Source organism: Acipenser ruthenus, chromosome 9, assembly GCF_902713425.1.
Source record: "Acipenser ruthenus chromosome 9, fAciRut3.2 maternal haplotype, whole genome shotgun sequence".
NCBI lineage: Eukaryota > Metazoa > Chordata > Actinopteri > Acipenseriformes > Acipenseridae > Acipenser > Acipenser ruthenus.
Window position 1 is genome coordinate 27,336,453 of NC_081197.1, and position 13,872 is coordinate 27,350,324.

Sequence of the window (13,872 nt, forward strand, 5' to 3'; positions counted from 1 at the left end):
TGGGCAAGGCTCTGTATTATATTATGTACATTGACCTTAAAGAGTACACTGACCTTAATTAGCGTTCCCAAAAATATAGCGTTACACGTCCCCACGTGTTGCTACAACTGTTTAAATAACGTACCTGTTCTTTTTCTTTTCATTGTTAGCATCCTGACAACTTTTTACACTAAAACTTTAGTCTGTTTCAAAGCTCTTTTCAAAATGGACACTCTAGTGCACAGACAGTGTAAGGATTATTGACCACATTGTGAAACCGGTAACACAGTAATAACGATAGTCCTGGGGAACCCCTGTGTCTGCTGGTTATCATTCCAACTGAGCTCTCAGTTACTTAACTAGACCTTTAATTGAACTGGTAATTTGCTTAATTAGACCTTTTTACTTGTTTTCAGCTCTTAAATACTTGCAGTTCAAGTTACTTATAAAATGTTACAGCTAACTTGAAATCTGCAACTGTTTAAGAGCTGAACACAATTACAAAGGTCCAATTAAGCAAATTATCAGTTATAGGGAAAGTACTTCATAAGATATAGTCTTAAGTCTATAAACTGTGTTGCAACTAAATCCCGAGCCAAAATGTGAACTAATTGGGATTGGGGTTAAGGTTAGGCCATTATAATTATCCACTACAAACACCAAGCCCATTGGCCTATATTTCTACTTGAGATCCAAGCATACACATACATTCAAAGAGAAAAATACCAAGTACTTCCTGGGCTGCTGATGTGTTACTAACTATACAGCCTAATGAACTTGTAATTCACAAAAAAATGTAAAATGTCTTTCTTTGCTAGTTACAGCAATAGTTTTGAAGGATATTTCACCCAATCACAAAACAAGGTTTCATGTACCATGTACAGCAATCGAGAAAAACACCTCCATCTAACACTTAGGGGGGCCCCCAGAAGCAATTAGAGGTGGTAATGACTGAGGCCAATTTAAACATTTTGTAGACTCATCACATATGGCAGCTGTTTCTTTTTGTTAGCGTTTATAAATGTGCAGTTCACATATCAAGTAAGGCAGTGTGGAGTAGTGGTTAGGGCTCTGGACTCTTGACCGGAGGGTTGTGGGTTCAATCCCCAGTAGAGGACACTGCTGCTGTACTCTTGAGCAAGGTACTTTACCTAAATTGCTCCAGTAAAAACTAAACTGTATAAACGGGTAATTGTATGTAAAAATAATAATGTGATATCTGTATAATCTGAAATAATGTACAATGTGATATCTTGTAACAACTGTAAGTTGCCCTGGATAAGGGCGTCTGCTAAGAAACAAATAATACGTTTTTAACAGAGGGTCTTCAACACTGGTAAAACAAAGAAGTGCAAAAACACTGAAAGGTGAAACACAATAGCCTTTTCACTGTATAAAAATGTACAGCGGCTTTATTGACATATACATTCCATATGTTTACAGCTGCAAGATAGGAGGCACACCCAGTATTGCACTTCATTAAAATTTCAGGCTCAAAATATAACCCAGAAGATTAAATGAAACTGAAGTGTAAAGTAGCGAATTCAGAATACACCTATTTTGGATACCATCATTATATACAACATGAGATAAATCGTACACTATATGCCTTCCTAACAGAACATTCTTAACAGGCTATATTTATAAATCAGACAAGACTTTTTTTCGCCTGTTATGCAGTCAACAGTTGGGAGTACTGTACAGGATTACAAAAAAAACAAACAGCAGTATACATATAACATTATCTTTATTTGTATTCATAGTTAGGAAGCTGGCATTACTGTCGTGTTTTTTATTTATTTTTTATGTTCCTCCACAATTGTCATGAACAGGTTTTATTTTGAAAGCATCTTTATGCCTCGGTGATTAAGAGGCGTGCAATGTTTATAGGAGCCGAGGGTTACAACGGCTGCATGCAAACATGTCACAAGTTTTTAAAAGTCCTGAAATGCACTGGGTCTCCCACATCCAGAACACTGTATTTCCTGTTAATTCTGGGGTTTCTTTACTTGCTCTGCCGGCCTTTGACTGACCCGCCTTTGGGATCAGTTGAGAGGTTCCTAGAGGCTTAAATGTGGAAGGATGGTTCTGCTGGAAAACAGCATGCTTGTTCAAAAAGTGTGAGCGTTTCTGCAGACCCCACAGCCCAGTGCAAACTCCTCCCCTGTCGGGGGATGCACAACATGTAGTGGGCACTCTGAGCCTTCCAGCTGTTTACCTTTCGGACCTGCAGAGAAATAACCAGGACAAGTTTAGTAAAAAACAAAAATAGACATTGGAATTTTGCTGAAATTCCAATGGAATTTTGTACTCAGAAACTGACATCTGCTCAAATCAACTTCCAATCAGATCCCATGACCATACCCCACACATACATGTGTGGTTCTGAAATCCAGCCCAACCATTTAACAATCAAGTAACAAGCACTATTTACAAACGCATCCTCATTTATCAACTCATTTCTTTCGTACATTTTTTTTTTATGGCAAAATAAAACACACACAAGCTAACAAAAATCAATCAAACAATCCACAAGCCTTAACTAAACCCATGAAGTGCAACCCATGTGCATATTTCTATATTGTCAAAGACTTTATTAAGGTCACTCAACAGCCTTGTATTTTTAATCATGAAGGGGAGACGAGAGCTGCAGTTTGTCACCTTGACTGATATCAAAGCCTCTTAACAGGGTGCCTCTGAGCAGCCTACCTGCAGGGCAGTGTGGAAGCTCCTCCTTGGATACACTGGTCATCCTCTGGAAGTCGTCATGGCAAGCGTTACAGAAATGTGTTGTGCCAAAGCAAAAAAAGACAGCCACTGAGCAACAGTAGCGGCATTTGTACTCCAGGAAGTCTGTACCATGTTTGGAGCACATCTACAGGAAAGGGAGAAATGTGTAGATTTATTGCATGTTGTTCTGGGACTAAAAGTGACCCATTTTTGTCAAAGAGAAAAGCAAACAGATACAAAAAAAAAATAGCATACACATTCGACTCTACATACAACATTACTAAAAGGAAACAATTTACCAGAGGTTTGTAACACCTGACTTAATACACAAAGAATTATATTATCATAATACTAAATCTATAATATTTTGTCTTGATGTTTTTACAGTATATTACTGAAAATGTATCACTAATGATAATATTCTTGGTGATAAATGTGCTAGAAACAACAAACACTACCAATACGAAGATGTTTTTTTCCTCTCTCTTCTTACATACAACCTGCTTGTCTCAACTTAGCCCATAATGCGATTTTTGTAGGTGTTTAATACACCCCATGTAATATAATTATAATGTAGAATTAATTTAATTCAGTTCCTCTATTGTTGGAGAGAGCAGTGGTATGTTAATTTAAATTACGAGGCAAAGAGCAGACAGAAAAAAAAATACTAGTAAGAAAGTCACAATTAATAAGAGTTAAAACATGATTTCAGATAATCATGTTTATATTGATAATATTTAGCAGATAATCAATAACTGAAAATGTCCTTGTCCAAACCTACACTGGTACCTACAGAGTTATACAGTATACAAGTGCAGTTGTAGAAAGGGATGACATGATCTAACTTGTTTCAAATTAGACCTTATTTAATACAGGTAGGTTTTTCATTTTGTTTAGTTTACTACCAATTTTGACCAATAAATTCCCACTTTTTAAAAATGATCCTTACCCGTTTTACTGATTTTCTCCTGAATTTTCCCCTTACTTAATCTTGGTCCTTCAGACGTAGAACCACTTAAAACTGCTAGTACTACACTTCATTTTTGATGAGTGTATTGTAAACAAGGGGCTGCTCATCTTTTATGCAATGACTAAATTGCTGAGAATTATAAACAATGATTTTTCCCCAAACATCACTGTCCTGATTTTTTCCCCCAGAAATATTACCAAAATTACTTACAAATGGCAAGGCAAGGGTTTTGGGGGATTGTGTCCCTGTTTTTGTTCAATTAGTAATCATTACTATTAAATTAGACAAAAACTCCTTATTGATGAAGCACCTTGAAACACACAGTCTAGGAGATAGATTATTTAATTTCCTAGCTACAAACACACAGTCTACATACCTGGGCTCTTGAAACATCTGAGCAAGCTCCACAAATTAGCTCTCGAGGGTCATAGTCATCACCTTGTCCAGCCTCTGCATCACAGCGTGCCTCACCTCCAAAGTAGGCCTGAACAAAAGAAAGGCAACAAATCAAAATTGTATTATCAAGCATCGGTTTCAAACACTACAGCGCTCTTACCATCAAGTGGTGCCTGTGTCCAATGTGCTTCATAGGCAGGGTTGAGACCCAATAGCGCAGAAGGAATATCATTAAGACTACTTATGTTTCCTGTTCTGTCAGCCAGGAACTTTTCAAGAGCAAAAAAGAACAAAACATATATATATAAAAAAAAAGGAAAACAAGGTTTTAAACTGACCTTTTTACACTTGTAGCAGACATAGTAAGCATATCTGTTCATGGCAAAGCCAGCAGGATCACTGTGAAACCGAGCCCCTGGGGTAGTGATAGCTTCACTCTTATGTAGTCCTTCATATTCTAACCTCATGAGAGCTTTTCTTCTCACATCTTCATACAGTTCTTTGATGGGATCCAGCAGGTCCTTCAACATTAAATGATTGATTTTTTTCTAAAAATACAGAAAGGAAATCAGACATTAGTGATTGGTAAGTGTATTTGGTTAATGCCGTGTTGGCTTAGGTCTTGTTAGATATAGTTTCACCTGGGATCACCTGAAGAATACTATTTGTGCTCTCAAAATGTTTAAACTTAAACGCTGAAGATAATGAGATTTATGCCTTAGAAGTATTTCACAGAAATGTAACTCTCAATTCCCGCATTAGCCCTTGACCCAATTGGAACACAATATATTCTCTATTACCTTGCAGATAGGACAAGACATGAATCCAAATGTTATTCTTGGACCAAGCCATTGGTTGTCCAGAACTCGCCTGGAACATTGAAGATGGAACACGTGACTGCAATCCAACTGGAAAAAGACATTTGAAATGTATTTGGTATTTATTATTTAAAACATGTTAAACTCTACAGTAATCTACTTGTGATGTTTTATATTCCAGTTTGTCCAACTGATTTTTTAATAATTTGCAATGGTCTTTATAATGCACTGTGACAGGGTGACTGGTGGTCTGACGTCAGGCAGAAGCAGGAAGGGAAAAATTACTGACACCAGGCACTGCAGTTCAAAAGAAAGAATCGGCTGGCTGCCGTTTTTATTTGCAAAACAAAAATAAATAAAATATTTTAACAAAACAAATCCTGAACACAAAATATAAATAAAACACAGGTCAGGCTGGGCAGATTGCCTTCACTGTTCCTATGTCTATTAATTATTAAGTTTTGTTTTGTTTCGTTTTCTCTCCACTCGTTCATCCTCTGAACTCCCACCCCGAGCTGGAGAGCTGCAGGCTTTTTATATTCAGGTTACCATCTCCCAATTAGCAACAAAATTAAATCACTTAATTAATTCGGGAGATGGCCACCTTCTGCACGAGTTTAATTATGTTGTGGATGGGGCTACCCATCCACGCTAAAACAAAACAAACCGGCTACGCCGTCCTAAATACAAAAACAATAAGAAACCCGCAGCGCTTCGCAGTCATACATTTAAATACTAAATCATAATACTAATACAAAATAACCGTTCTAAAAATAAAATAAACAAAACAATGTACAGGGCTGCTCGCCCTGTTACATGCACCTAACATTGCTCCAAGTCTGCTGTGCTTTAAACAATTCATTTATTTAGAATGCAGGTTTTACAGACTCTGTTTAGAACTAATCTTGGATGGTTAAAATAAGATGTACAGATTTATTATGGCAGTTTGCATTCCACATTTAATAAGGTCAATAATAAAAGTTCCTCAATAAACATTCATGTTTCACTTATAATTTATAAAAGTCATTAATTGCCAGTCAGTTAATTCTGGTAACATACCCTACTTTATAAGTCTGTGGCCCTCATATCAATATGACAGGAACTCTTACTTGAACTGCTGGTGCCGCCGACAGTGCCTCAGTAAAACAGATCATGCACATGTCATCAGCATCCTGTTTGAGGCAGGATGTGCTCTTGTCACAGCCATGCAGGCAGGGCAGACACTGTTCCTCATTCTTAACCCCTCCACATGGGTGGCCACAGGGATGAGTCTTGCTGCACGCAGTTTTTGCATACTCCTGTGAAAGAGAAATAAACAAATTAAAAAGCAGGAAGGAGGAGCACACACAACAATTCCAATGGGAACAGCCCCTTACCTATTTCTGTACAGATTTTTTTTTCCAGCTTTATTTGACCCACCTGACAGTCTGCGTCAGAGCACACACTTCCCACAGCTGACAGCTCCGTTCCATTCCTCGTGCCACAGAAACGACAAGCCTCCGAACTGCTGGATGCAGGCTTGCCTGTAAGGGCAGGTTTCATTTCAGACAGTTCAGTTTTTCACCTAGACAAATCTGCAAACACCCTTCCTGAAATTTCATTACAGAAGCCTACTTCACACCTTAAAATGCCAGCAGTAGCAGATGACAGATGGCAGCTATCCTTTTGTAGTGCTTTGTTTATTATGATAAATGATCGCTTATTATTGAGGACAAAAGTACTGTACTTAACTGTAGCTCAGGCTAATACTAACTAAAATTTTGTGGAACATAACTTGAGGATCTGTATTCAGTTTTTTTTTTTGTTTTTTTTTTACCTGCACAAAGGTGAGAGGAGCAAGTGGAAATAGTCGGTAATAAAGAGTATTTTAAAACTCATTATTAGGAGCTATACCTTTAAGTAAAATAATAATAATAATAATAATAATAATAATAATAATAATAATAATAATAATAATAATAATAATAATAATAATAATAATAATAATAATAATAATAAAAGGCTGCTCCAGCTCTTGCCAATATTACCTGTATGTTCCCTGAACTCTACCATTGCCTTCATGGTTTTAGAATCTGCTAGCGCCATCAACCAGAAGAGCTTGGTCCTTCCACAACCTTCATGAAGATCTACTTTAATAGCCTCTTCCTCTTCCTTGAACACCTGCGGTTTTTGAGAAAACAGAAATATGGTAGCTGCTTGCAATATATATTATTTATATATATATATATATATATATATTTTTTTATTATTTTGGGTTATGTTCACATACCTTGCACAGTGGATATCTAATACAAAATGTTTTCATAGAAATACAAATTTTAACCCTTTGCAGTCCATTTATTAAGTGCATGTCAGGCGCGTCAGGTCCAATTTATTTTCACACGCGCAGTTAATTTTAGACGCGCTGTTTAAAAGTATTTTTTTTCCACAGTCAAACGGGTTTAAAAGGCCCTGCATATCAACAAAGCACTCACTAGGCATCTCCAGCCCCGCCCCACCCTTTTGTTCGATATAGCTTTCACAAATGCTAAGAAATAAATAATAATAATAATAATAATAATAATAATAATAATAGTCGTACATACCGATCAATCATCTCCTGATCACTCGTTTTATCACCAAACGCCTCAATAATGCGATCCAAGTCATTATTTTATTACTATAACATCTCAAAAAAGCTCTGCAAATGTCTGTGATATTCTCTGAGCGCTGAAGCAGAAGCAGCAAGCTTGTTTCATGACGTCATATTTAATATAAACTACCCTACTAAACAACGATCACTACATGATTGTCAGTAAATGAAACACAAATACTCAAAAATATCAGCAAGAACAAGGCACTGCCATCACTGCCTTCCTATTAATTTACCAAACCAGAGAAATGCAGCTACTATATTTACTCGTATATAATTAAGTCTAAGATGCTACAGGCATTTGTATTATGTTTATTTTAAATGGTTTTGTAAAGATGTTGCCGTCTCCTCGAGTTGATAGTGTTGTAGGGATTTTGGTTTTATGTACTGTAAAATTAATACAATTTTATTCCCCGTAAAAAAAAAAAGTCCCCTAGATGCCGTTTAACTTTGCAACGGTGTCATACCCACCTTAACATTTCTTAACATTGCAATAAAAGGCAGAATAGGCACAAATAATCCTAATTATTTGTAGTGTTGACATTTGTCGTGATGCTGTACATTATTGTTCTGCTTCAGTTAAGCAGCTTTACTATATTGGGGAACAGGGTCTGTTCCAAAGTATCCTACCTGTCTCTGATGTGAGCGGGTACGTCTGTGGAGGTGGAGGAATCGGTCACAGTCAGTACACAGGTTTCCACACATGTTACACAGGATGATAGCAGCAGTCTCCCCATCGTCATGGTTATCACACATAGGCTGTGATAAAAACAATAGAAAAGTTCATCAAAATCCTAACTAGGTTACTAGCATGCCTTTTCAATATATTTTATATTATCAAAGTGAAGTTAACCCAGTTAGTAAGTGAAGTTAACCCAGCGTTTTTTTTTTCAGTTTTTGTCTTGTCAATAGGAGTCACATTAAAAAGCAGATACAGTAAGGCTGTAATTTCATTTTTTACTGTTCTCTATAGGTGTACCGTAACAATTCTTATGGAAGAAAGAATATATAAAAAAAAAAACATATGATTCTAGAAACACACCTATATTAATGTCTATATACACATTACACTTCTATAAAAAGAAAATTCAATGAATAAATATTCTATTTTAGGTGAGAGTACCCGTGTGATACTTTGCACTAGTAACAGGAAAACAAAGCACACACAACAGGTATGAATGTCTAGTCATATACAGTAAGCTCAACCAGACGATCAGACTCTACCCTTACCATTTGCTTCTGTTGCCCGTCTTTACCCATCCACCTGCCAGAAGAAAGCCTGTCCACATGGTCCTGGTCCAGTACACAAAGGGAAGCCAGGGCCAGCCATAGCTGTAACAGAGACATATTGACTTTTACACCAAGTTATGTTTTAATTTGTGCTTTTTAAAAAACACAAGCAAGGGTGGTGATAATAGTTCCCTCAAGGTCAGTTATATTGCAGTCCTATTAATGTCCTTCTACTGTACAGGTTGAGAAAACACTACCCCCATAATGGTGGGTGGCAGACAACAGCACTAGGTTCCAGTACTGAAGGTAAGATCCTGTACTACATATTACTTTTTCAAAAGCTATATGGGTTTGAAGATGTTGTCTCTTCGCTCCCAAGCCTCCAATATCCCACATGCTAAGTGTATTAGTACTGCTTGCTCTGTTTACACGTCACAGTCCAGGTCTGTGTTTGTGGAATCGAATGAGGTAGAAGCGCAGTACCCTGGTAGTTGCAATGCAGCGCACTGGTGATCTGTGTTCTTCCTCCATTTTGGTTAAAGCAATGATGGTCTCTGCAATGGCATTCTTTGTGACCCGGGACCAGGCCTCAGACAGGTGCCCCTAACAAAGCAGTACATGATACACCTTAGAAAACAAAACCTTAAAAGGCAACAGTCACATTACATTTGTACTATTATGTAATTATACTACATATAGTGACGAGACGTTAAAACAGGGTTGAGTTGGCTGCAATGTCATGGCAATAGCAGTGACAAACACGTAGAAATTACATGTTTGTGTTTTTAAAATGTTCTTACTGACACAGAACTTAGCCCAAAATCTTTGTTAAAATAACTTCACTGCCAGTGACATATATAGTTTAACAATCAATCAAAACTGAATGGCTTAGTAATTTAGGGCAAAAAATAAAGTAGACACTGCTTCTTACTGATGCCATGTCCTTGACCAGTTTGATAATGATCTCAGCAATCTGGGGTGGAGTGGAGCCCTTCATCCACCAGTGACTCTCGCCTCGCATTATATAGCTGGATAATGCAAAAAACATCACAACATGTGGGTAAACTCACTTTATTTACAGTATATAACCATTTCAATGCAATTCAACCTCTACTGTAAGGATGCAACATATTGCATTCTTTCCCAAACTTGCACGTAGTACAGCAGTCTTACTGATGCAGCATAGTGCATACCAATTCTACTTAACCTACAACAATCCTGTATGTTAAAACTGAATTTCTTGACGCCACTGTTATCCAGTACTAAAACACACACACACACACACACACTCTAAATACTTTATTAGCCATATGAACTCTTCTCAAAAACCCCCACTATCCTTGTTGTAATTCCAGACGGATATGGTAAGAGATGAATCAGAAGCATGGCCTCCTACCTGGAGTTGAAGATCATGGGCAGTGTCACTGTGGTGACTCCTTTTCCCGCTGCAGTCCCAGCGATAGTGGTTCCCTTGGCTTTCAGTTGTACAGTGAGCGCTTTGGCAATGCAGCCCAGGAACATGTCCAGGATACCCAGCTTGTTCCAATCTCCCTTTTCTGTGGAGTGAATGATGTCACTGATATCTGCAGGAGGGAGGGCCTTCACCCCGATTATACTGGCCAGGCGAGCGGGGGTCACCTCAGGGAGCACACGCCTAAGCAGAGAGGTCACCTGCAGAGGATTACAAGAGTCGATCAGATAATCAGCATTGTCATCATCAGTATTTTTATTAGCGTTACTGAAAACTATCAGAAACTGGTCCCAATTGTGTATATATAACACAATAGTAGTTCTACCTGCAGTACTCTGTTTCTTTCCAGATGAGAGTAGGAACAATAAACTAGAACTAAATTATCCGGGCATGTCAACTCAAGATTATTAGAAGAAGTTGCTCCTTACCTGTCTCTGCACCCTGGGGGAAGCAGTGTGGAGCAGGGAGAAGAGGTCCTGCAGCAGAGTCAGCTGTTGGGCTAAGTACTGCCTGCCCACGTTGGAGCCACTCAGTGCCAGCACCATGGACAGCAGCTCGAAGCAGTATGCGTCCGAGGAGGCGTCTTCATCGCTGGGCTGAGAGTTGGCGTTCTCCTTGCTGGAGATGGCGTGCTCCCATTCCTCACGGACACGGGTGGCTTCCATTCGAATCGCCTGCACGATATGAGCACACACCTGTGGGCAAAGAACAAAAACAAGAAACACTGTATGAGAAGAACGATTTAGAGAAAAAGGGCCTTTTGAAGATATTGAAAGAGACTTCGAGTGGATTCTGTTTCTTTTAGTAATTCTAAATTCAGCACTATTGAGTGTTTGATAGTTATAGATACGAATAATAGGGAATGATGGTTCTTCCTCCTACGGAGAGGTGGTTCAGAAGCCTGGGTTGGTCTTTGAGCAAATGTAGATTGATGTTATGGGACAGTATTTTCATACTTCTACCTGTCAGTTGATTACTGTGGTCTTTACATAATATTTCAAACAACAAAAGTAGATTTAATTTGCTTAAGCTGTTAATACATTAGGGTTACATTTCTCACTTGCTGCTAAATTATTCTGTCTTCCAAAATCTAATATAAACCATTTGAATATTGTATAAATGCCACGCTGAAAAGATATGTCAAGTTTTATCTAGGATGTATATCTTTTTTCCCATCATCCTCCATACTAGCATACCTGCTTCTGAAGGTTTGTCAGCTTACTCCTGCTGAATATAATTCCAACCATGTGCTCCTTCAAGTCTGCATCAGATGGAGCCTAGGAAACAAAGTGCAATATAAAGTAATATTATAATATTAATCATTAATGGTTGATACCATCTTTTTTTCTATTCATAGACAAAGCAGAGATAAAAACCATACCCAAAAGGCACATTTTTAGCATGCCTAATTCTAAATCCAAAAGCTGAGCAATATGTTTGGTACTATATTAATACTTACTGATAATTTGTAGATCAAAAACAGCAATGCATACATATTCAATTTACAATTATTAAATCAGTATTTGTATAAAGTATAAAGAGAAATGTACCCAACAGACAAGCAGTGATGTCCTAATTTATGTTTCCAACTTAATGAATCAGGCCTAAGTCACAGAAAACAGAACATGCTTTAATTGTCTGCAATGCCCTCTATGCTAATACTACGATCACTACCTTGTCCTCTCCTTCAGGAGAAGAGAGTAAATTCTTCTCCTCCTGTTCTGGAGTTGGCTCTGCATCCCCACAGATAAGCTTTCCGAACACCTGTAAAAAAAGGGTTTGTTATCTGTTCAAAATAAAAATGTAATAGGTTTTTACAGCAACGTTACTGAGAGTTTGTATCAAGTAGTTCTAGATGAAAAATCTAAGACACGCTAAAGCAGAACTGAGGTGCAAGATCCTGCCCTCCTGTACCTGCGATGTGAACAGACTGAAGGAAAGCCCTGCTGTGCCTGCAATGTGATCAGACTGAAGGAAAGCCCTGCTGTACCTGCGATGTGATCAGACTGAAGGAAAGCCCTGCTGTACCTGCAATGTGATCAGACTGAAGGAAAGCCCTGCTGTACCTGCGATGTGATCAGACTGAAGGAAAGCCCTGCTGTACCTGCAATGTGATCAGACTGAAGGAAAGCCCTGCTGTACCTGCAATGTGATCAGACTGAAGGAAAGCCCTGCTGTACCTGCAATGTGATCAGACTGAAGGAAAGCCCTGCTGTACCTGCGATGTGATCAGACTGAAGGAAAGCCCTGCTGTACCTACGATGTGATCAGACTGAAGGAAAGCCCTGCTGTACCTGCGATGTGATCAGACTGAAGGAAAGCCCTGCTGTACCTGCGATGTGATCAGACTGATGGAAAGCCCTGCTGTACCTGCGATGTGATCAGACTGAAGGAAAGCCCTGCTGTACCTGCAATGTGATCAGACTGAAGGAAAGCCCTGCTGTACCTGCAATGTGATCAGACTGAAGGAAAGCCCTGCTGTACCTGCAATGTGATCAGACTGAAGGAAAGCCCTGCTGTACCTGCAATGTGATCAGACTGAAGGAAAGCCCTGCTGTACCTGCGATGTGATCAGACTGAAGGAAAGCCCTGCTGTACCTGCAATGTGATCAGACTGAAGGAAAGCCCTGCTGTACCTGCAATGTGATCAGACTGAAGGAAAGCCCTGCTGTACCTGCAATGTGATCAGACTGAAGGAAAGCCCTGCTGTACCTGCGATGTGATCAGACTGAAGGAAAGCCCTGCTGTACCTACGATGTGATCAGACTGAAGGAAAGCCCTGCTGTACCTGCGATGTGATCAGACTGAAGGAAAGCCCTGCTGTACCTGCGATGTGATCAGACTGATGGAAAGCCCTGCTGTACCTGCGATGTGATCAGACTGAAGGAAAGCCCTGCTGTACCTGCAATGTGATCAGACTGAAGGAAAGCCCTGCTGTACCTGCGATGTGATCAGACTGAAGGAAAGCCCTGCTGTACCTGCAATGTGATCAGACTGAAGGAAAGCCCTGCTGTACCTGCAATGTGATCAGACTGAAGGAAAGCCCTGCTGTACCTGCGATGTGATCAGACTGATGGAAAGCCCTGCTGTACCTGCAATGTGATCAGACTGATGGAAAGCCCTGCTGTACCTGCAATGTGATCAGACTGAAGGAAAGCCCTGCTGTACCTGCGATGTGAACAGACCGAAGGAAAGCCCTGCTGTACCTGCGATGTGATCAGACCGAAGGAAAGCCCTGCTGTACCTGCGATGTGATCAGACCGAAGGAAAGCCCTGCTGTACCTGCAATGTGATCAGACCGAAGGAAAGCCCTGCTGTACCTGCGATGTGATCAGACTGAAGGAAAGCCCTGCTGTACCTGCAATGTGATCAGACTGAAGGAAAGCCCTGCTGTACCTGCGATGTGATCAGACTGAAGGAAAGCCCTGCTGTACCTGCGATGTGATCAGACTGAAGGAAAGCCCTGCTGTACCTGCGATGTGATCAGACTGAAGGAAAGCCCTGCTGTACCTGCGATGTGATCAGACTGAAGGAAAGCCCTGCTGTACCTGCGATGTGATCAGACTGAAGGAAAGCCCTGCTGTACCTGCGATGTGATCAGACTGAAGGAAAGCCCTGCTGTACCTGCGATGTGATCAGACTGAAG

General features: G+C 39.5%; 1 protein-coding gene across 18 annotated transcripts in view; it reads right to left on the reverse strand.

Moving 5' to 3' along the window:
* Nucleotides 1-1,357: 1,357 nt before the first annotated feature.
* LOC117405836 (E3 ubiquitin-protein ligase MYCBP2) overlaps nt 1,358-13,872 on the reverse strand; it is a 116,618-nt gene continuing 104,103 nt past the window's right edge. For all 18 annotated transcript variants that reach the window (XM_034923705.2, XM_034923698.2, XM_034923700.2 and 15 more), the window contains 16 exons: nt 11,901-11,990; nt 11,423-11,503; nt 10,655-10,921; nt 10,152-10,426; nt 9,687-9,783; nt 9,239-9,358; nt 8,756-8,857; nt 8,156-8,284; nt 6,921-7,053; nt 6,313-6,416; nt 6,003-6,191; nt 4,876-4,983; nt 4,414-4,623; nt 4,056-4,163; nt 2,689-2,854; nt 1,358-2,206 (listed from right to left, as the gene is read on the reverse strand). In XM_034923705.2, the coding sequence (XP_034779596.2) occupies nt 2,091-2,206; nt 2,689-2,854; nt 4,056-4,163; nt 4,414-4,623; nt 4,876-4,983; nt 6,003-6,191; nt 6,313-6,416; nt 6,921-7,053; nt 8,156-8,284; nt 8,756-8,857; nt 9,239-9,358; nt 9,687-9,783; nt 10,152-10,426; nt 10,655-10,921; nt 11,423-11,503; nt 11,901-11,990 (2,295 nt within the window). In that variant the 3' untranslated portion in view covers nt 1,358-2,090. The remainder of the gene's footprint in view (nt 2,207-2,688; nt 2,855-4,055; nt 4,164-4,413; nt 4,624-4,875; nt 4,984-6,002; nt 6,192-6,312; nt 6,417-6,920; nt 7,054-8,155; nt 8,285-8,755; nt 8,858-9,238; nt 9,359-9,686; nt 9,784-10,151; nt 10,427-10,654; nt 10,922-11,422; nt 11,504-11,900; nt 11,991-13,872) is intronic.